Source organism: Kogia breviceps, chromosome 6 (assembly GCF_026419965.1).
Source record: "Kogia breviceps isolate mKogBre1 chromosome 6, mKogBre1 haplotype 1, whole genome shotgun sequence".
Taxonomy (NCBI): Eukaryota; Metazoa; Chordata; class Mammalia; order Artiodactyla; family Physeteridae; genus Kogia; species Kogia breviceps.
Window position 1 is genome coordinate 147,045,890 of NC_081315.1, and position 23,342 is coordinate 147,069,231.

General features: G+C 59.0%; 2 protein-coding genes across 2 annotated transcripts in view; one reads left to right on the forward strand and one right to left on the reverse strand.

Moving 5' to 3' along the window:
- The window catches only part of PDE6B (phosphodiesterase 6B), a 30,165-nt gene extending 24,670 nt beyond the window's left edge, over positions 1-5,495 (reverse strand). The window contains exons 1-3 of the mRNA XM_059067400.2: positions 4,948-5,495; positions 2,045-2,197; positions 1,662-1,751 (exon numbers count right to left, since the gene is read on the reverse strand). Coding sequence (XP_058923383.1) covers positions 1,662-1,751; positions 2,045-2,197; positions 4,948-5,415 — 711 coding nt within the window. The 5' untranslated portion in view covers positions 5,416-5,495. The remainder of the gene's footprint in view (positions 1-1,661; positions 1,752-2,044; positions 2,198-4,947) is intronic.
- A 14,910-nt stretch (positions 5,496-20,405) lies between these two features.
- Positions 20,406-22,507, forward strand: TMEM271 (transmembrane protein 271). The gene has a single exon (XM_059067422.2). The coding sequence runs from the start codon at positions 20,442-20,444 to the stop codon at positions 21,540-21,542; it is 1,101 nt and encodes a 366-aa protein (XP_058923405.1). The 5' UTR covers positions 20,406-20,441; the 3' UTR covers positions 21,543-22,507.
- The last annotated feature ends 835 nt before the right edge of the window (positions 22,508-23,342 follow it).

Below are 23,342 nucleotides of genomic sequence, written 5' to 3' on the forward strand. Positions count from 1 at the left end.
AGTATTTACAGACGTGCACATGCATGGGCTTGTAGACACACACCTGTCTCCTCTCTCCGTCAGCTGAGAGGGCCTAGAAGCTACGACACGCCAAGCCAAGATCACACCTGGTGCCCAGGTCGTTGTTTCTAAGACGGTCTCTAGCAAAAAGAACCAGTACGCCTTGAGGAATGGCTAATCCCAGGACTGGGCCGGAAAATATAAATGAGCCTGAAGCATTTGGTAGCGCCAGAGAATAAGGGTGCGCGGAACCTCCAAACCACAAAAATCCACCCACGGAACAAACAACCAAATGGGGTCGATGGACATGTCAAAGGGCACAGGAGCTGCTGAGAAAACGAGCTGAGCAAAGAAATCAGTCAGGTCGTGCCGGAAACACCCGTGAGCCCAGACTGATAGACAAATGACGGCAGAGGAAAGAAGCGGGCCTACTAAACGCCCGCGCCACCCCGTGCCCACGGCGTGGGGCCCAGAGCCCACCTGGAGGCCTTTCTCCGCGCACTTTGGAGCCCCGAGGCCCTGCTCTCTGCCCCACACCGCGCTGGCCGCAGGCCTCCAGCTCCTCCGCGGCCTCAGGCCCGGCCCAGGGCCCTCTCTCACGGCCTCCCCTCCCACCGTGTCCGCCCCGACCGCCTTCCGCACGGGTGCCCCGGGGCCCCCAGGCCTCCTCGCTCAGCGGGGAGCAGACCCCAGTCCCGGAAGCCATTGCTCTCCTGTGTGGCCGGAGGCAGAGCCCGCCCGCGTCCCGGCCGCGGGGTGGGGGGCCCCTCCGCTCCTGCTCTGCGTCGTAATCCGCCGCGGCTCCTTCCACAGAGCGTTTGAGGCAGCTTCTGAGGGGGAATGCTGACGCCCGTGTGCGCAGGTGGCCCTGGGGCCTGAGGGCGAGGCACCCACCTCCCTGCCCTCAGCTCGGCATGCTCACAGCTCCCCGCCCACAGCCACCAGGGCCCGGCCCTCTCCCTCGGCTGCCCAGGGGCCCACAGAACCAGTGCCTCTGCCCAGAGAGACCCGGCTGGGGGACGTGGACTCACTCAGGCGGCCCGGAGGACCTGGAGCGCGGGGGCGCCCCGGCCGGCAGCGCGTGCGGGTCCCACAGAACCAGTGCCTCTGCCCAGAGAGGCCAGGCTGGAGGAACGTGGACTCACTCAGGCGGCCCGGAGGACCTGGAGCGCGGGGGCGCCCCGGCCGGCAGCGCGTGCGGGGCCCCCAGAACCAGTGCCTCTGCCCAGAGAGGCCAGGCTGGGGGGGCGTAGACTCACTCAGGCGGCCCGGAGGACCTGGAGCGCGGGGGCGCCCTGGCCGGCAGCGCGTGCGGGGCCCCCAGAACCAGTGCCTCTGCCCAGAGAGGCCAGGCTGGGGGGGCGTGGACTCACTCAGGCGGCCCGGAGGACCTGGAGCGCGGGGGCGCCCTGGCCGGCAGCGCGTGCGGGGCCCACAGAACCAGTGCCTCTGCCCAGAGAGGCCAGGCTGGGGGGGCGTGGACTCACTCAGGCGGCCCGGAGGACCTGGAGCGCGGGGGCGCCCCGGCCGGCAGCACGTGCGGGGCCCACAGAACCAGTGCCTCTGCCCAGAGAGACCCGGCTGGGGGAACGTGGACTCACTCAGGCGGCCCGGAGGACCTGGAGCGCGGGGGCGCCCCTGCGGGCAGCGCGTGCGGGTACCTGGCCTCGGCGCGTCTCGCAGTTGTGCAGGTAGCTCAAGTGGTAGATCTTCAGGTTTAACGTCCCGAAGTTCAGATACTTCAGGAACACCTGAAACAGGAGTTGTGACAACAGCAGGTAAAAACCCTGGTTTTCAGGTGTGTGCCCAGGTGTGCGTTTGTGGAGGAGATACCCAGCTGCCTGGAGGAGGGCCGCGCACGCAGCACGGACCTCGGCCCGCGGGCCGAGGACCTGCACACACAGATGTGTAGGTGAGCCTCGGAGCCCAGCCGAGGAGAGGCGCCTACACAGACGTCACCGCCAGGCACGGCCCGCCAGGCACAGGACTGTGAAGACCCGGGGACAGACGGGAGTGCGCGTCCAGAGGGCTCCCTGACACTCACGTCTTCATCTTCGCTTGTGAAACACGGGCCGCCCAGCTTGTTCACAGCCATGATCACAGCCACGACGTCTTTGCCGTTCATGATGGGCGTGGCCAGGATGTTCCTCGTCACGTGGTCGGTCAGCTCATCAGCGAAGGGGCTGAAGTGGGGACACTGCGCGGCAAGAGGAGAGAGGCAGAGGCCGTCGTTCTGCGGACCTGGAGTCTCGGTCTCCCTGGTCCCTGGCGGTCAGGGCTAAGCTGCCCAGGCCAGTGCTGAGACCCAGGTGGCCATGCCCCGGGTATCAGGAGCCTGGGAAGCCCACGAGGACACGGCCAATGGCCTGTCCTGGGGGCTCCAGCCTGGCTCAGTCTCTGTCACCCCATCCCAGAGCGAGCGACCCCCAGCTCTCGGTCCACGGGCTCTGCTGGGCTGCGGGCACACCTAGCTCCTCCCACCTCTGCTGCCCTCTGGCCAACTGGCCTTCTAGATGCCTCTTGAGTCTATCTAGTCCACCTGTCCCCAAGCCCCTCCTAGTCCAGGCTGCCGTCTCCTGCTGCCCTCAGCCACCTTGGGTCACCTCCCATACCCAGGACCTATCTGCCAGGCCCCGGGGGGCATCTCCTGGGCCCCCTCTCCAGAGGGCTTCTTGCCCCCACGACGAGACCTTTGCCCAACTCTGGCCCCCAGGGAAGGTTCCCGCAGCCTTGGAGCTGTTCTTTGGGGCCTCTCCCTGGTCAGGGGCCAGTTGAAGGTCTCTCAGGTCTGTCTCCACAGGGGACAGCTCACCTGAGCTTTGTCCTGGCCCAGTTGATCGAGTGTGACCAGCCTCAGGCCCATTGCCCCTGAATCTCACTGCCACAAACACCTGCCCGGCCCTGTCCCCAGTCCGGGGACTGGCATCCACCCCCCCGCCCCACAGAGAGGACCCGGGCCTTGGTGCTTCCCTGCCCCTCCGAGCCAACCCACTTCTCTAAAGTGCCCCCAACTCTCTGCTTCCACTGCCCAGGGCCAATCATTGGTCACCACAGCATCCCCGCCCCCCCCCCCACCTCCTGGCCCACCTGTGCGTGGCACGGCTTCCTCAGTCCTGCCCCCTCCTCCCTCATCTGAGCCATCCCGGCTCCTGGGAACTTCCTCCCACAGCCAGCCGCCCACCTCCACAGGGTCTAGATGACTCAGCGACATGCGGGACCCCCATGACGCGGTTTCAGAGACTACTGCCGAGCCAGGCGCCCCTGATGAGCCTTCTGGGACCTCCTGCCCGGCCGCCTCCCCATGAGCTCTGGGGTCTCAGGGGCCACAGAGGGGTAGCGGGGTGACATCACAGCCCTGCGGCAACCCCTCTGGCCACCGCTGTCCACACCCCCCCGCCACGGCGGGACACAGGCTCTGCCTCAGTTTCCCCTCCATCAAGTGACATCTGGGCTTCATGATGCACGTATTGCAGACTGGACTTTTTGCTGATTTTGACTCTGGTCTCTGCCACTGCAGCTATGACAAACAAGAGCCAGCGTAGCCCTGAGGTTTAAGGCCAATGCCATGCCCCTGCCCCATGAAGGAGGCATCTAGCTGTGCTGGGCAGTTGGGGAAACATCAGAGGGGGCTGTCCCGGTGAAGGCTGGAAGAGAAGCTGAGCCCCAGGGAGAGACAGCCTCTCCCCTGGGCGGGCACAGGCAGTTTGAACCAGACCCTCAGAGGCGCCAACGGCACAGGTGGGGCCGCAGCTGGAGGCTCACAGAAGGGAGGGGGCAAGATGTAGCGTGGGAGAGGCGGGGAGGGAGGGAGAAACGGGAGGGAGGGGGGAGCAGGGGAGGCACTCATTGTAGCCCCCCCATTCCTGCCGAACTTCTTTTCCTGGTAGTTTATGCTCCTCATATCCCAGTTCACGGGTGACCCATTTCCTAAAAAGGAAGTGAAGATGAAGCTAATCTGGGAGATTACTATATTCAGGTCGCTGGACCGAGGCCTGTTTGAGCAGATAAGTTTAAGAGGATTGCGGCCAAGGAGCCAGGGGTCTGGGGGTCCGTCCACAAGTCCGTTTGTCTCCAGGGACGAGGGGACATTGGCTGCTTTGAGGAGGCCTGTCCCGCTGGGTAACACCCTCCAGACTCCGCCGCCACAGAAAGTGGAGGGGTGAGCCAGCCTAGGCTTCTGCTTTCTGCCCCCAGGCCGTAGCAGCGCCCTCTCCAAGGTGGGGCGGAGGGGACGGGAGAAGGCTGCGGCTCTCCCTGCGCCCCCTCGGGGCCCTGTCCCTCACACGTGTCCAACAGGCGTGGTCCCCCCAGCCCCAGCCCTCTTCTCCCCTGGGGCATCTGGCTTCCTGGCGCCCCGCCCCAGCCCCAGAAGTGTCATTGGCCTCCCCGTCCCTCCTGTCCAACCAGAACGGGTCCTCCCAGACTTCTCCGCCCCAGGCACTCACTGCATCCACCCCTCCTGGACCAGCTACTGCTTCTTCTTTTTCTTTTTTTTTTTGGCTGTGATGCTTGCAGATCTCAGTTCCAGGACTGAACCAGGCCGTGGCAATGAAACCGCCAAGTCCTAACCATTGGACTACTGGGGAACCTGGACCAGCTTCTCCTGAACCCCCAAACTTGCTCACCCCAGTGAGCAGTATGGTTAGGGCTCTGGGGTCCACTGGCCCCTCCATTCTGGGCCTCTGTGCCAGCCCCTGCTCAGACCCCGTCCTCCCCAAACCCCCATCCAGGGAATCATAGGTCAAGGGGGCAGCAGGGCCCACCCAGGCTGCCCTCCCAGCCATCCCAGGGCCTCCTTCCTTCCCGCGAGCTCTGGCCTGGACCTGTGCCACTTGCCTCTCTGGCCGCCTTCCTAAAAGCCAATGCCCCCCCTCACAGCCAGTGGCCTACCCGTCCTTCGGGGACTGTGGGAACCCTTCGCCAACTCCCACGAGGCACAGGACCCACCTCCGTCACATCCTTGACATTCACCATCTTCTTGGTCTGAGCCACGTGGCCCACGACCCCAATGTCCAGCGGGAAGACGATCTCGGAGTCAGGAGGCACCAGGCAGTCCTCCAGGGCGCTGCCAGGCTGCACGCTGAAGAGGCGCGTGGCGAGCTCGGCCATGCCGTTGCGCTGGCGGTACATGAAGAGGCTGCAGCGGTCGGCATGCAGGATGGAGCAGAGACGCCGCAGGATCTTGAAGACCACCAGCTCCATGTTCACGCTCTCCTGCATGTCCTGCACCAGCTCGAACAGGGCCGTGCTCTCCTCCACCTGGCACAGCTCTTGGAAACTGGTGCAGCCCTCCGGGCACCCATCCTCGCAGGCGCTGGCCACATCCTCAGGGCTCAGCTTCTTTCCAAAGTACTGGTCCGCAAAGCCGGGGTTCTGGTCCAGGAACGCCTGCACCTGCCCCTCGCTGAGGCTCATGGTGTCCGGCTGCCCGTCTGAGAGAAGCGCCAGCCCCCAGCGCGCAAGGCCCTCCCGCAAACACTGTCATCAGCAAAGCCTTTCTTAGTGATGATTACCATACCAGCTGACTCGCCCACGCCTGCCCTCCCTCCCCTTAGGTCCCCGACTGCCTGCTTCCTTCCTGGGAAAGTCAGACACCCTGGAATGGGGGCTGCAGCGTAACAGCTCAGGGCCTTCTGCCTGAGGCAGGGATCCTGTGCGCTGGGATAGGTCCTCACACCCAACCCCTGGAGAGGGGTAACCCCTGCAGTGCCATGACCCCTCTGCCTGAGCAGCCGCCCGAGGACTTAGGATGGTCCGACAGGTAGCTCCAAGTCTCTTGGGCCCCCAGACCCGGGCTGAGGTGTTGTGGGGTGGCAGGTCACCAGCTCTGCCTCGGGGAGGTGGAGGGACCCCCCCGACAGGGCTGCCCACGCCCACGGAGGGAAGTAGGGAGAAGGGAGGAAGATGTGGAGGTGGGACCATAAGGGGGGCCTGCACAGACTTTCCCTTCTCTTCTGGGGTGAGGAGGTGGCTCTTGTCTGTTAAGAGCCAGCAGCCTTAGTTAGAAATGGTCTTGGCGAACGCCCACCACTCATCTCCCTTCTCGGCCTGATTCCTACTCATTGGGACCCTTATTCATGCTGCTGGACCCTCTCCTTGCATAGAGCCCACAGCTGCACTGCCGGCACTGCCATATTTTACCCACGGGATCGTTCCTGAGCGTCCATGCCACAATCAGGGATCCGTGGGCCCAGCCGGCAGCAAGCTTCTCCCGCTGAGGGCACGGCCGTCCTCCCCCGAGTCAGACAGTTATTAGCCTCCCTGTGAGCCAGGATGCGATAAGAAAGGTTGGGGGTTACAGCTGGAGGACTCATCCCAGGTCAGTCTGACTCTCCGGTTGCAGGAGTGCCCTTCACGTCGCACAAGAAACCATGCGCAGGTGTGTGTGCTTACACGTGCGGGGGTGCTGGGTGCGGGGTGCACACGAGGACGAGGGTGTGTGCGTGCGTGAGTGCACATGTGCCCGGGGACTGCTGGACGGCTGCGCGTGGGAGCTCTGTCCACGGTGTGACACGTAACACCGCGATGTGTGTGTGACCAGCCGAGCACATCACTCACGGGGGTTGGGTGGGTGCCCGGCGTTCTGGGCTCACCTTCGGCAGCAGCCAGAGGGACGCTGACCACCCTGTGCAGAGACGGGAGCGGAGCAGCTCAGCTGGAACCAGGAGTCACCGAGGACCAGGAGGGAAAGAGCCCAAGTGGCTTTGTCTTTCTCGTGCTGCCTGTGTCTATATTGTTACCATGCCCTGAACTGGGAGGCACGGTTTGTGTGCGCTGAGCTGGTAGGAACGTGCACGCGCGCGTTTGCGTGTGGGGCCTGTGCCCCTCGTGCTTGCACGAGTCCGTTCCAGGGAGCCTTCCGCGTGGGCCCCGGGCGGGCTCCCGGCAGCTGCACCGGCTCCAGTGGGCCCAGCCGGCCAAGCGCGGGCACTGGCCTCGGGCCGTGACGTTCCTACCTCCGCTGAGTCACCAGCAGATTCTTTTCACGGATCGGCTCTGAGGTCCCCCACTTCCCTGAAAATAGTGAGTGTGACTGGGGCCGAGGGACAGCCACACGCTTGTGGGAGGTGCTGTGGGCGGCGCTGGTGCTTGGCTCTGCGGCCAGGGCTGTGGTCACCGCGCTCTGAATTCGGCCCCAGACGGCTTCCGGAGCCCCCAGAGCTGGAGCTCAGGTCACGCCTGGATGTGAGGCCAGTGCCCACGAGGCAGCCATCTGGCCGGGCGGGTCTCTGGGGGGCTGCTTCCCAGGCCCCCGCGCACCCCGCCCGGGCCCACCCTCCCTGCCTGCGCTCCTCTCCCCTCCCCCTCCCTCAGGGCTGAAGAGGGCGGGGCGTGGGCGGGGCGTGGGCGGGGCGCTCACCTGTGTGCGGCGCGTGCCTGCTTCTGGCGGGGCTGGGGGCGCGGCCCTGGGCTCCGAGGCGCCGCCGCTGGGGGGCTCTGTGGGGCGCACTCTCGCGGGACCCGGGGGCAGTGAGTGTTCCCCCGGTGGGTCTTGCCGCCCCCAGCCCTAAAGTGCTTGCCGGTGTGGGAACAGAGGCACCGCATGAGTGCCCTGAGGCGCCCTGGGCACGTGGCTCCCGGGGTGCAGGTGCCCAGCCGCCTCGCCTGCAGCGCTCCTCCCCTGTCACTTGGCAATGTGCCCGCTGGTGGTGCCTGGGCCCCTGAGCAGCCCCTAGGGGCGGCTCGATGCAGTTAGATGCCTGCAAGGTGTGCAGAAAGGCGTGTCTGGAGGGGCTCCTGTACGGTGCGCCTGTGAGATACACCTTTGAGATGCACCTGTGAGGTGCTGCACCTGGGGGGCGCACACGTGACGTACACCTGTGTTCAAGGGTCCATCGGATACAACAGGTAAGTAACTTCTTCAATGGGATTGCTCCTTCACCAGGGTCCTGCTCATTTTACCTCATCATCATGTGGGATTTTATCAGCAAACCCATCCTGGGAGCCATTCACACCAAGGCGTTATGCAGAGAGAGTTCTAGGTTCTTGTCCCAAACCGTGGAGAGGATACAATCTCACCAGGAGCAAATGCCCTGAAATTAAAATTAACCAGTCATGAGGAATGGCAAGAGGTGGAAAGGGTGAGAAAACTGGAGTTTCCATTCCGAAATCTCATGAAATTTGTGGTGCAGAAAATGGACACGTCCATTAAGACCTTTTACAGGGTGGTTTCGCTGAAGAGATGGCGAGGAGGCAGTAGTGGTCCCGCCGTGAGAGGACGGGTGCTAACAGGGGGTGGGGTGAGGGGAGCCGCTCAGACTCTGACCCCTGCACCCCTGCTGCCACCCGCTGCCTGACTCCGGGGCAGACTCTAGCCAACAAGCACCCTGCCGTGTGTTGTGGTGAGCAGTGGCGACGTGAAGTGTGTGGCGCGGGAGAGGTGCATGGTGAGGGCCCAGTAAACAGGCCGCGGAGGGCGGGTGGGCGGGCTGGGACTGGGGACAGAGCAGAGGTTAACCTCGAGGGGCCTGGGGGGAGGGGGCACAGAGCTGGGAGCTGTGGGACGAGGGGGCGACGTGGCCGCCGTCTGGGCTCTGTGTTGGTCTGGGGGGCCAAAACATGGGTAAGCAACAACATCAGACCGAGAAGAGAAAGCAGGGCTGGCGCCTGGCATTTGGGCGGTGGCATCCAGGGGAAACTAGAACTTCCTCACTCATGTTCTGTCATCATCTTCAGCTTGGCACGGACTCGGGCCTTGATGTGCTTGAGCCCGGCATGGGGTGAGGGGACCTCCAGATGGGACCGCACACCCAGCGGGGGTGCGGCTGGAGGCCCAGCACCACCAGCCGCCCAGGACACGAAGGGCAGGGGGCAGAACACGTCCCCTCCAGAGGTCGGGAACGTCCCTGGTCCCATGCCAGCAGGCTCTGCGGTGCCCCCAGGGAGGCTCGGGGGGACCGAGGTCCCTGTGAGCCGGCCCCCCGCGGCAGGCCGGAGCGGGGCGTGCGGAGGGGCCCCGGCCCACAGCCAGCGGCCGGCCCTCCTGCCAGACGTGTGAGTGTGGCCATCGTAGACCCTCCCTCCTCAGGCCAGCGGCCAGCTGACCACGGCCCCAGTGTGACCTCAGGCGACACTGGCAGAACTGCGCAGCTGAGCCCCGCCCAAATGAGTGACCCACAGATCATGAGACAGGAAGTTGCTTAAGCCGTTGAGATTTGGGGCGTCTTGTCGTGTCGTGCATGGCTGATTCCCTGAAAACAGAGCCGGGGGCAAACCCTTCACAGGAGAGGTACGATCCTGGGGGCAGTGGGGCTGGACGGAGAGTGAACCCTGGTTCCCAAGGAGCCAAGGACGCAGTTGGCCGAGCAGCAGGTGTGACCATTCGGTCCCGTGCCCCAGGACAGCTGAGGAAGGAGGAGGAGGGGGGAGGAAGAGGGGGAAGGGGGGACTTGATCTCCTCTTTCCCTCCAGTCTCCCGCCTCCCACTGGCCAAGGCTTGCCCCGTGGGGAGTGAGCCTCCACACCCTCAGGGCCGCCCCAGCCCTGTGGGCAGCCATGCAGAAAGCCTGGCACCCTGCCATGGGGTGGCGGTCCACCCTCGGCCAGAAGTGGCAGGAGAGGCAGCCTAGGGGTCTGTGCCCTCCCCGAGCCCCGGGCGGGAGGTCAGAGGGGGTGAGGTGGACCAGAGGGGAGGGCCTGGGCCGCTGTGACAACCCCAGGGGCCACAGTGGGAGTCTCACGCGTTGCTCCCCGCGGGTCACCACCCAACAGAAGGCAGTTCTCCAACCGAAATCGGACATGTTAGAAGTAACATAAGGAAACACGTGTCGTCGGAGAGCTAGCAATGCAGAGAACCACCCTGCCGCCTCCCACGAAGGGGCTGTGTCGGGTCCAGGGGGTAGATGCAGCCACACTCACTGGCGCCCTTTCCCTGCCAGGAGCTTTGCTGGCGATGTTGGCCCCTCCTCTCTGCACACAAGTCCAAGCCAGCGATTCTGTACTGGGACCCAGGGCGCCGGCCCCTTCTGGCCTGCCCGTCCCCATTTTTAGTGGCTGCACAGAATTCCGTTTTGGGGAGGTTCCACACTTATTTAATTACTCTCCGATTTATGGACATTTAGGATGTTCCTGCTTGAGTTTTGAGGGGAATTAAATGCTGCCTCGTTCTCCGCCCCAGTTCTGGAACGGCTGAGATAGCGGATGGAGGGGACCACCAACTTTGTTGCTGCCGGCGCTCCAGAGAAGGCGTGGCCTCGGGTGCTTTCCGGTGGCCTTGCTAATGCTGCCTGCCTCCCAGGTAAGGGCCTCCCAGGCCATTGCTGACATGGATCCAGGGACAGAAGAGATGGGACCCCTCAAGCTGACCAAATTGTAATAGCTTCGCTTAGCTCAACCGAAACAGGACCTACGGCTGTGACTGCCGACCAAGGAGCCTTCTGCCTCCAGGGGCTGGGTTGAGAGGGGCACATGGAGAGCTCGGGGGGCAGGGGCATCCCCTTGGTACCACAGGGCTTTGTCTTTTCTGTTTAAAACTGTAAAAAAGGGCTTGGTGAATTAACTTCTGCCTTTGGCTTTTTCAACCTGGAATCTGTGAATGGGAATCGATTTGGAAATAAAGGCTTTGCCGGTATAACCCGTTTAGGATGAGCCCTACTGGGCTAGGGTGGGTGATGTCTCTATAAGACAAGGCACGGAGGAGAAGACCACTCGTAGTCAGAGACAGAGGCCGCAGTGCTGTGTCTGCAAACCAAGGGACGCGAGGACAGGCGGCCCACACCAGAGCAGGAGAGAGGCCTGGACTTCTGGCCTCCAGAACTGAGAGATAATAAACTGTTCAAGCCCCCACGTGCTGCACTCGGTTAGGGCAGCCCCAGGAGGCTAACACAGGTGGTGGGCCAGGTTTGGCTGTGGACTGTAGTTTGCCTGGTCTAAGCCAGCCTCATGTTGGGGCCAGAGACTGGCTGGGGGTCAGCCTGGAGCTGCCTCTGACGTTTCCTGACAGCTGCCAGCGGTGCAGAGGGAAGCACCCGGGCCATGCTGGCCAGTCGTGGTTCTCGGCTCTGGGACATGCACGGTGGTTGGCCAGTTGTGGCTGTACTGGGGACGCCAAGTCTGAGGGCAGGGCCAAGGCCAGAGGAGGGAAGCGCCGAGAACTTGAGGGGACGGGCCTGGAACCCACCCTCCTCAGCGGGTGTTCATTCAGCCCTGTGAGCAGCTTTTCTCAACCTGTGGGGGGAATTCAGCTGTTATCGTGTGAAACAGACCAGTAGGCTCTGTGGCCTGAGCGTGAACCTCAGAGTGAGACTCACCGCGGGGAGTGTCTGAATGCACAGAAAACAAGCTGAAAGGGATGGACCCTCACCTCAGATGCGACGTATGCTTGACTGAGACAGAAAACTCAGGCGATGGCCACAGACCCAAGGGCCAAGAGGAACATTGCAAAGCCCTGTGACGGAACATTCTGGTTCAAAGGATCAGTCTGCTCAGAAGGAGCCGTGGCTGCACGTAGGTGACAAGCGAGGAGCTGGGATAAAATACTACGGCCCAGTGGGGATCGCCAAAGCAGTGGCTGACGGTCTGGTAAGAGGATTAAGCTCCGCCCCCCCCATCCCTGCAACTGACCTCAGGCAACTGACCTGTGGCTTTGGCTAGTGGAATGTGGAAGGAAGCAAGAATGGCACTTCTCAGCAGCCGTGGGGGCCTCCAAGGCCCTTTATCCCTCTTCTATGAACGCGTCACATCCCCAAAGGGGCTATTTGGGGTCCTAGAATGAAGAAGACAGACCACAGCCTCCTGCGACCATGTAATATGAGTGAGGGACACTTTGATGGTTGGAAGCCACACTCACCTGAGGCTGATTACTACCCCAGCACGACACAAGAAGTTAACTTCTTTTTTAACCGCAGATCGGAGTTGAGTTAATCCTGTCCCCCAGTTCATGACACATTGTCACCACTGATCCTAGTCCATCTTGCATTTTATTTTATCCACTTATCCTATTTATTTATTTATTTGGCTGTGTTGGGATCTTTGTTGCAGAGAGTGGGCTTCTCTCTAGTTGTGGTTCACGGGCTCGGTAGTTGCGGTGCACAGGCTTAGCTGCCTCGCGGCATGTGGGATCTTAGTTCCCCGACCAGGGCTCGAACCCGTGTCCCCTGCACTGGAAGGTGGATTCTCAACCGCTGGAGCGCCAGGGACGCCCCACCTGTCCTATTTCTCCATCTGTGCCTCCACCCGCCACCCATCCGTTCTCCCAGCTCCTGTCTTTCAGTTTGAGTACTACCTTCTAGTGCCTTCCATCAGGCACCACCTTAAAAAGTTATGGGGGCATTTAAAGAAAAAGTGAATTTTCTTTTATGAATTCAAGTTCAAACTCAGAGATCAAGTTCACTCAGTGTTGATGTAAGCCACTAAGCAATGTTTAAAGGGAAATTTATAGCATTAAAGGATTACGTAAGAAAAGAAGCAAGGTCTCAAATCAGAACCAGAAAAAAAAGAGAGCAAACTAAAGCCAAAGTAAGCAGGAAAAAGGGGGGAAAATAAAAGAGCAGAATCAACGAAATATAAAACAGAAAATAAATAATGAAACCGGAAACTAGTTTTTGCAAACGGTCAAAAACTGACAAACCTCTAGCCAAACTGATCAAGCAAAAAGGACACAGATTATCAATATCAGGAACGAAAGAGGAAATTTCACTACAGATCCTACAGACGTAAAATTTTTTTTAAAGTTTTTAAACATTTTATTCTTTCAGCTTTATTGAGATATATTTTACATATAATAAAAATCACAACTTGAAAGGAAATATTGTGGACAACTGTATGCCAACAAATCCGAAAACTTAAATGTAATAGACAAATTCTTCAAAAGACACAAACTACTAACGCTTATTCAAGAAAAACATATAACCTGAGTAGCCCTACAACTGTTTTAAAAAATTGAATGTATAGCTAAAATCATCCCAGAAAGAAAACTTTAACCCCAGGTGGTTTCACAAGTGAATTCTACCAAACACTTATGGAAGAAATAATACCAATTCTACACAGATTCTTCAGAAAGGAGAAAATAAGAGAGTACTTCGCAACTAATTTATGACGTTAGCATCACCGTGACACTAAAACAAGACAGAAACATTACAAGAAAACTAAAAAGAGTATCCCTCATTAACCTAGACACAGATATCCTGAACATCACTTTGTTATAAAGTGGAAACTAACACACCATTGTAAAGCAATTATACCCCAATGAAGATGTGAAAAAAATCCTCAACAAAATAGTAGCAAATCACATGCACCCCAGGATAAAAAGGACAACACACTATGACTGTTGAGAAAGGCAGTCTTGTGCACAGTCTTTTAATCCCCCACTTGGCCCGTAACAATGGCCTTGGGCTTGGAGCACTTCCTCCTCAAGAGGTATAGAGTCCTCAAGCCTGGACTGGGCTTGTCACCTCATGTGGGAATATTTTCCCCTGTTTTAGGCTCAGTCTGTGTTCCTTTGTTCTGCTTAAGAGTGTGTGCCATAGGGCACCTGACCACGCCCACATCTACTCCTCACAGAGAGGCGACGGGGTCCTTCTGCGGCAGCACGAGCAGGCTGCCTGCAGGCTGAAGGCCACATGTCAGCTGCCGGGAAGGACCCCGCTGGCCACGGGAGACCAACACTCACTTGTGAAGCTGTTATTTTGCTCTGTCACTTCTCTGTGTGCGTAAAGCTTGTTCCATCGAGCGCCTGACTGTATTGTGTTTTCCTTGGTGACCCCTAAAGCAAGATGTAGTGGGCAGAAGTATCTGTACCTCTCTTCCTGATAATAGGCAATGGATGCTACCTGCTGGAGAATGACCAAGTGGGCTTTAGATCAGGAATGCCATAAATATAATTCACCGTACTAACAGACTGAAAAAGAAAAGCCATATAATAATCTCAACAAATACAACAACAAACTGACAAAACTCATCACCTGTTCATGATTAAACCCTCTCAGAAAACTCGAAATGGATTTCAACCTGACGAAAATTTTCTCCAGAGAAGCATCATACTTAAGGATGAAAAATCAGATGATTTCCCACTGAAATCAGGAGCAACGGGGAGTTCCCTGGTGGTCCAGTGATTAGGATTCTGCGCTTCCCTGGTCAGAGAGCTAAGATCCCGCATGCTGCGGTGCGGCCAAAATAAATAAACAAACAAATAAAAAATAAAAGGCATGCAGGTGGGAAAAGAAGCATTAAAACGGTTTCTACTTACCTGTGATATGATTGTCTATATAGAAAATGTTGAGGAATCTACAAAAATAGCTGCTAGCCTAAGTCAATTTAGCAAGGTTACAGAGTTAAAAGGCAACTTAAAAAATCAAATGTATCTCCATATACTAGTAACAAACAATTGGACAAGAAAGTATTATTTAAAGTAGTATTTACAGAAGGATTAAATATACAAAATACTTAAAGGTGAATTTAACAAAATGTGTGCAAGGCCTGTATGCTGAAAACTATAAAATATTGAGAGAAATTAATGACGACCTAAATAAATGTAGAGATAAACCTTGTTCATGGATCAGAAGATTCAACATTGATAACACATCAGTTATGCTCAGATTAATCTATAGCTTCAATATAATTCCAATCAGAACCATCTGGTCAGCATTCCTAAGAAGACTGCCGATAACACGGAGGTTTGGTGAGGGGATGGAGTGCTGGGAACTTTCACTCTGCTGAGGGGAGTGCAGAATGGTACAGCCACTCTGGAGAACAATTAGTCAGTTTCTTATAAAGTTAAATGTAAACTAAGACACAACGTAGCAATTCCACTCCCAAGTATATACCCAAGAAAAATTGAAACATTACGTTCACAAAAGACTTGCAGGTGAATGTTAACTCATAGTAACTCCACATGGACAAACTATGTCCATCATCTTGTGAACGGATAGTCAAATTTTGGTGGAATTCTACTCAACAATAAAAACAAAGCATTGTCAAGTGAAAGAAGCCAAACATGAAAGACTATATACTTTATGACTGTAGGAGCATGAAAGTTTTTACTAAAACTACAGCAACAGAAATCAGATGAGCAGTTCTGTAGGGCCTGGGGTGGAGGAGAGCATGACCGAAAAGGGGAGCTTTGGTGGAGGGTTTGGACTAGTCCTGTATTGTGACTGTGGTGGTGGCTCATAGCAATGTGTACAGTTGTCCAAACTCACTGAATCGAACACTTAAAATCAGTGATTGTTATTGCACATGAATTGTGTCTCGATAAAAACGCGCACAAAAATCTGAACATATACATGACTCGTGAGCCAACAAAATGCAGGCTCAAGTGCATCCGTGCACGAGCATAAGGAAGTTCACGACAGCTTTATTCTTAATATCCCCAAACTAGAAACAATCAAACGCTCATCATCAGTAAAATGGATAAATAAATAGTGGCACATTCACACAATGGCTTAGTACCAGCATTAAAAGGGGTAAACTACAGACACAACAACAGGCATTCAGTTGGATGAAAGAAACCAGATGTGCAACGGTCATGCTCTATGATTCCATTCGTATAAAGTTCAAAAGACAGGCAAAGCCAAACTGAAATGTGTAGGGGTGTATGCTTAGGTGATCAAAGTACAAATAACCACAAAGAAGTGGTTTCAGTGAAGTCAGCAGAACCTTTGGGGGAGGGCAGGGCGAGCTGCATCTTTGGATCTTCAGTGTTCCGTTTCCTGATGCGGTGGCAAGGACGCAGATGCTCATATATAAGTCATTAGACTGTTACATGCATATTTTATGGATTTTTCTGCGGCTCTATTATATTGCACAAGACAAAAGCTCATAAAATAGTAAAGTGCATGCTGTATCTCCGATAATTCACTGGCTCTGGTTTTGTGAGACGGAGTGCTTTACGTGAACCATCACTTGGGCAGCGTTGGCACACAGATGCTACACGCTGCGCCTATACGTGAAGATCAATATTGATTGTTCCTGGGAAAAAAGGGGGCTTAGAATTAATAATAAAAGGAAAATGTGAGCACTTAACCAGTTAAAAAGATAAAGGATAAAAATGCTGGAAAGTTCAATGAAAAACAACTTAGAAAAAATAATTAGAATCAGCCAAATTAATTGAAGTAAACACTGTAGGAGATTGGATTTTAAATGCTAATAAATATGTAAGATTAAAATGCAATTTAAAGTTAATAGGGAAAATATTCTTCGCTTGACACATGATTACCTCTGTAATCAGAAAAAAACACGTGACGGTTTAAAAACATCATCACCTCTGCTCTCTGGGCCTTGTTTCTAAAACGTGGCAGTGATGTGTCCCACGCGTTGGCGACTCAAGGGTCCCTGGAATTTGCTTGGCATGTGGTAGGGTCTTCGATTTTAAAACTTACTCCTTCCCACCTGCCCCTCACCACCTAGAGGCATTTCTCACGAGGGCGGTGCTTCTTTCCCGAGTGAGCTCCCTGCCTCAGAGCTCACTGTGGGGGCCCCCAAGTCACTCCCTGGACCGCAGCTGTGCCAGGGTCCCCTCTGGCCGCTGCCGGGTGGCTGGGAGGGGAGGAGCTTCACAGGTGAGCCCGTCAGGGGTTGGGGAAAAGGATTCTGTCAAAAAGCAAAGGAATTAGCTTTCAGAACGTGCATGGGTTGTTTTAATTTCACCCCTGGTCGTAGGTGTCAGAAACCAGCTCAGGTGCAGAGGCGCTCACTGTGAAAGTGGGCGGTTACAGGGTCCCTGTGAGCTTTGTATGGCAGGGACCCTAGACTTCTGCCCCTCCCTCCTGCGGACACAGAGGGGAGACAGACACACACACTCGGCAAGATAGCGGACCATCTGCTGAGTGCCAGGCGGTGGGAGGCCGGGCGGGGGGCAGACCCGAGATGAACACCGTGATGGGGGCAGGACTGTCCACCTGCCCACCACCTACCTGCAGCCCACCTCCCTGCAGCCCACCTCCCCCAACATGCCACATTTCCCCAGCCCAGCCTTCTCGCAGCAGTGCTTCTAAAACACAGCACAGCATCCTTTGGCCCTTCTAGGGTCTCCCCATCCTCAGGATGAAGTCCGAACTTGCACAGCTCAAGACTCTTTATGACAGGACACCCGCTGGTCGCTCTCTGCCTGCAGAGCTCCACAAGCTCTCCCCGCCACGGGGAGGTGGGTCCTCTCCTGCCTGCTGGCCTGGCCTGTGTCACCTGGCCCCGTTCTTGTGAGCAAAACTGAACTGACATTAGATGCCATCACAGGGCAGAGCAAGCCCAGGTTGGCCACCACCAACCCATCCATCCATGCTGCTCGGCTAGGGCAGGGCCGGGTCCTGATGCAGAGAAGGCGGGACAAGTCGGACCTGGACCCTGCCTGCACCGAGCTCCCAGTCTGGTCGGGAAGACAGACGCTGAGACCACTGGGAGATCCTGCTTGTTATGGGAAACTCTTTGTTAGGAGCTGGAGGGCAGGGAGGTGGGGTGCAGGGTGGTGGGGGGCAGGGAGGTGGGCTGCAGGGAGGTGGGGGGCAGGGAGGTGGGGTGCAGGGAGGTGGGGTGCAGGGAGGTGGCTTGAAGGGAGGTGGGGTGCAGGGTGGTGGGGTGCAGGGAGGTGGGGTGCAGGGAGGTGGGGGGCAGGGAGGTGGGGTGCAGGGAGGTCGGGGGCAGGGAGGTGGGCTGCAGGGAGGTTGGGGGCAGGTAGGTGGGGGCAGGGAGGTGGGGTGCAGGGAGGTGGGGTGCAGGGTGGTGGGGTGCAGGGAGGTGGGGTGCAGGGAGGTGGGGGGCAGGGAGGTGGTGGGCAGGGAGGTGGGGTGCAGGGAGGTCGGGGGCAGGGAGGTGGCTTGAAGGGAGGTGGGGTGCAGGGTGGTGGGGTGCAGGGGGAGGGCACAGAGCCTGGGTTTGAGTTCTGTCTCCACAGATCACCCGATTTTGGGTGGGAAGCCTCTGTTAGGATCACAGTGCCAGGTGCCTCAGGGTTCGTTGCAAGGACTGAACAAGAAAGCCTTGGGGAGCACTCTTTACATTGCCGGCAGGACAGGGGGCGCCCAACAAAAGTTAGGTCCGGTTAAGGGAGCTGAAGCAAAGGTCTAAGAACTGGAAAGGCTGAGGGTGTGGCATGGGGAACATAGGGCAGAGAAAGGCAACAGCACCCGCCAAGGCCCTGCCTGTGGAAGAGGCTCGGCTCATTTAAGGAACCTAGAGGTGGTCAAGGGGCGGGAGGTGTCTAGTGAGGGGCGGGGTGGCGGGCTCCGGAGGAGAGAGGAGGCCAGATCCCGGAGAAATACTAAACCACAGACCTGCCTAGCTCAGGTTGCTCGATTTGAGAGGCTGCTGCACGACCCCGCCCGCCCAGCCCGCCCAGGCCGACTCAGGCGCAGGACCAGGCGACGTCAGCTCCCTTCTCCCCGCAAAGCCTAATCAATCGGGCTGCTGCGGCACCGCATTGGGAATGGAGAAGCGGCTCCATCCTTCACGGAGGTGGCTGCAAACCTCGTCTCCCTGGAAACCGAAATAATCATTGGAAGTCAGCTCATGGCAACTCCGCTTACGCGCGTGGGTGCCACGATTATTATACAAGCTGATTTACACGCTGTCCTTTTAAAACCTATACACCATAAATGTGAAAGAAGGCTCACTACCCCTACTTTTCTGGCAAGTCGTCATTCATGCGGAGCAGGACAGAATCAGGAGGTTCAGCTGATGTTCTAAAATCTGCGCCCCCCGCTAAAAATACAGCGAAACCGGCTCCTTCTCCGCGCAGCTACTGACGTTCAAGTCAATCCCACGCAAATGTCCAGAGAGCCGCCTGAAGGGCGCTCACATACATTCACTGGGCAGACGGCTTCCGTGAAACGTGGGCGAGGGACCCCTGCGCGCGGGCTGCCTGGCGAATGTGGGCGAGGCTTTCTCCAGACGCAGGGGCCTCTGGGGGCTTGTGCCCCCGGCTCACCGGGCACCGTGGACGCTGTGAAGGAAGGGGCATGACGCTGTGGGTTCTGGGGGACGTCCTCACAGGCCTGCGCCTGCCAAGCGGGCGGCAGGAGCGCGGGTGTGTTCGCAAAGCACCCCTGCACCTCCCCCGGCCCCTCCGCCCCCCGCGCGCTCCCTAGAGCTGCTGCCACCCCCGCCCCCCCCTGGATCCAGCGCAAAGTTATTTAACGCTGCAATTAGCCGGCAGGGTGAGTCATCGGCTCCCCGTGTCTCGCTGCAGCAGCGGCAGCGACGGTGTGGAGAGAGCCGAGGGCGCGGGCCCAGCCGCTCGGCCCGGTGGGACCTCAGAGGGCTTTCCAGAGACGCCCCTCCCACGTCTGGTTCCGGGAGGAGGATGGGGGCCCCCAGAGGCCTGGGGGAAGGCCATCTCCACGCCCCACCCTCCCCAAGCCTTCCTCTCCCTCATCGAGAGTTCTTCTCGGTCCGCGTCGGTCGAAAGGAGGCGATGTACCCTCCCCCGCGCTGCAGCCCCCTCCCCCGCGTTGCTCTCAGGCCATGAACCGCCTTCTGATGAGTTAACTCACTCGCACCCGCACCTGGGGAAATTCCTGCAAGATCCCTGAGAAGGGCTTTTGAGACCAAAGCGCAACGAGACTCCTCCAAGGTTCTGCCTGAGGCTTCACCTCCGGTTCCGCAGCACTTCCACCCCCTCCCCCGCGCACTCGAGCCAGAACTACCCGGGCGGCGCCGGAGGGTCGCAGCACCTGAGCTCCTCCTCCAAAGCCTCCCCCACCCCGCATCCAGACTCCCGCCCGCAGCCCGGCTCACCCTCCCCCGAGCTCCTCTCTCCCCGTCCCTTCCCGCCCCCCCGCGCCCAAGCCTCCTCCTTCCCACCCGGCTTTCCTTCTCCCTCTCCCCCGTCCCGCAGTCAGCCGCTCCCCATACAGCCCCTCAGCGCCGGGGCTCCCCGATTCCTGCCCCCAAGCTAACTTCCCAGGCTTCCTGACTTCTGGCAGGCCGGTGGGCATGGAGTGAGACCCCAGCCCTGTGACCAGGGGAGCGCAAACGCAGGGTCCCGAGGGGCGGGAGGTGCCGGAGGTGGGGCCTGGGGGCATCCGGGGAGGGAGGCGGGGGGGGGGCTTCCCAGAGAGGCCGGGGGCGCTCACAGGGGGAGGAAGGCGGAGAGACGCGGCGAGCGGGCAGCTCTCCTTGGCGAGGCGGCAGAGGGGTGTCCTAGGGGCTACGGGGTTGGGGGGAAGGGGGAGGGCGGCGCCTGGGCCTGGCGCACCGGGCCGCGGGTGCGGTGGGGGGAGCTGAACGTCCTGGGAGGGGCACCGCGGGCTGGGGAGTGGGCGCGCGCGTCCTGCGGTCCTCCGCGTCGCATCGGTTCCCTGCGCGGGGCCGCGGCGGCGGCGGGAGGCGGAGGATGCGGGCTCCGGCGGCGGCGGCGGCGGCGGCGGCGGCGGCGCGGGCCCGGGAGGACGCGGGAGGATGAGGAGGAGGCCGGCGGTCCGGCCGCGCGGCGCCGGGAGGAGGCGCGGGCGGCGGGGGCGGCGGCGGGCGGCGGCGGGCGCGCGGGCTGCGGGCCGGCTCGGGCGCGGAGGATGAAGTGGAGCGTCCGCGGGGCCTGCGCCGCGCTCTCCTCCTGCCTCCTGCTCGCCTGCGCGCTCAGTGCCGCCGCCGTCGGCCTCAAGTGCTTCTCGCTGGGCTCGGAGCTGCGCGGGGAGCCGTTCCGGCTGGGGGCGGCCGCCGGCGCCTTCTACTCGGGGCTGCTGCTGGCCGCCGGCCTCTCGCTGCTCGGCGCCGCCCTGCTCTGCTGCGGGCCCCGGGACGCCGCCCTCGCGGGGCCAGGCCCGGGTCCGGCGCTCGGGGTCCCCGCGGCCGCAGCAGGGGCTCCGGAGGCTGCGCCGGGCGAGCCGGGGCGCGCAGCCGGGCCCTCGGGGCGGGTGAGCAGCCAGAACCTGCTCCTGCTCGGCGTCCTCGTCTTCATGCTCGGGGTCCTCAGCGCCTTCGCGGGCGCCGTGATCGACGGCGACACCGTGTCCCTGGTGGAACGCAAGTACTCCCACTACTGCCTGCCCCCGCGCGCGCCGGCCGCGGCCCCCGGCCCGGCCCCCGGCGCGCCGCGCGGCCGCAGCACCCTGGACAGCGCCACGCCCGCCAAGTGCCGCCAGCTGAAGGACTACCAGCGCGGCCTGGTGCTTTCCACCGTCTTCAACTCGCTCGAGTGCCTCCTGGGCCTGCTCAGCCTCCTGCTGGTCAAGAACTACAAGGCCTCGCAGGCCCGGCGCGGCCGGCGCGGCCGGCGGAAGGGAGGCCGGGCCCTGGCGCGGCCCCGCGGCGGCCCGGGCTTCCGTGCGCAGCCGCCAGCCTCCCGGGCGCGGCGGGGCCGGCGGGGCCGGCGGGGGCGGAGGCTGCTGCAGCAGCGGCCGAGCGAGGCTTCCATCCTGTCCCCGGAGGAGTCGGACTTGGCCGCCCCGGGGGACTGCGCGGGCTTCGCGGCGCGCCACGCGGTCTCCTACATCAACGTGGGCGTCTTCCACGCGTTTGACGAGGCGGGCGTGGAGGTGTGCTGCGGGGGGCACCCGTCTGTGGAGCTGCCGGGGTACGCGCCCTCGGACCCCGACCTCAACGCCTCCTACCCCTACTGCTGCCGGCCGCCCTGCGAGGCGGCGCGCCCCTGGGAGCCGAGCCGGGCCTGCTGAGCCCCCGGCCGATCCGGATGTACTGCGGCCGCCTCCGTACCCGCCACCGCGGCGAGGGAGGTCGGGGGCTGGCGTGGCGCAAAGCCAGGCCTCTCCGTAGCGACGCATCTTCGGGGGCGGTCTGGCCCAGCGCCTCTTGGGGCCCCCCGCCATGAGACCGGCCCTGCAGTATGATTATTTCTGTGTCTGGGAGGTTTCTCTTCTTCTTTTCTGTGTCTGTTCGTATCCGGACTCCATTTTAAAGTTTACAATAAATGTTTTGGGGTTGGCTCGCCCCGGCGCACTTCTCTTTGGCAAGTCCGTTCCCTGGGCGCCCTCCGAGACCCGAGGGAGAGCTCACCCAGAGAGGGTGACTTCGCGGCGGGAAGAACGCTCTCTGGGAGGACAGAAAGACAGAGCAGCTGGTCCTTTAGGAATGGAAGGAGCGAAGAAGCACCCAACAGCAACACTTTGTACACGGATGTGCCTGCTTTTGTCGATACTTTCTTACTGTAAAGCTCTCCATAAACAGTGAAAATGTTTGCTAAATTTATTGCAATTTCAAATCGGTGAGTTCCTTTATTAAATTAATTGCCATGTTATTGGAGATATTCATCAAATTGGGGTTAGAGGATGTCGACACAAATCCGTTTTGGGGGGAAATGATTGAATTTGGTCGGACAAATGTTGAGTTTGAACAGTTGTATTATGCTAGTTGGTTGACTAAATCCAACCTCTTCCTGAGGCTAAACTTCTCTGTGTATATCAGGTCCCATACATTTCTTTTTCTGGAAACTGGCGATGGGGTTTTTACAGCAAAGCTGAGCTTATTTTGATTAATACATATGAACAATCCAATCCTCTTCTGGAAAATCACAGTCATAGTTTTTCTGGCAAAGATTATTATCCTGTTGATTAATTCATTAATCTGGTGATTTGGAATATTATAGCATTTGATTTGAAATATACCCCTTAAATAGCCTTAATTGATGTGAAGGTCATACTTTCAAATCATTAGGATATGCATGTGTGTGCATGTTTACACATGCAATATGAAATGCGTTCCAAGTGATGGTGAAGTGTGTTTCCACCCAGTCTTGTGGGCCGACTGGGAGCCAGGCAGGCTCTGAATCTCGGGAAAAGGTGATCCAGCTCCCATGTGCTGGAATTGTGGTGCCAGGCAGGTGTGCTGCTAATTCTGAACGTGCTCTAAGCAGAGCCCCCACCTTCACCCAAATGGCGTGTGCCCCCTGCAAAAGGAGTTGAGGATACGCTCTGTGCTCTGCTCTGGCGAGCACAGCACAAGACACCTGAGGTGGCAAAAGCTAAGGAAATCGTGTGTAATCTCTCTAGAGTGTCTAGGGGTCCGCTTCTAACTGTGAAAAAGTAGCCAGATTTCGCGTTGGAAATGTAGTTTCCAGGTGCAGGCTCTGGGGTGAGACCTCTCCTTAGCTCCCAGGTGCACTGCCTGCAGCTCGAGTTCCCAGGTACCCAGGTGACCAAGGCCCACATCCAGCCGGGACCTGGCCAGACTGCCCAGCTGCAACAGAAACTGCTAGAGAGAGGAGGCCCTCCTTCCGCTCAGAGAAGTGCAGACCTGTCACCATTCAGTGGGGGTGGCAAAGCCATCGAAGAGGCCATGGGCAGCGTCTTCTCCTTGTCATGCGGATTCTGATCCAAGAGGCCATGGGCAGCGTGGAACGAGAATCATTCAGAGCCAATCTCCTAGGTCCTCATCCACAGACCTCTTCAGGTAATGCTCCATACTGGGCCTCTGGGCTCAGCCAAGCTGAGGGCACGGCCCGACTAGCCCCACTGCCC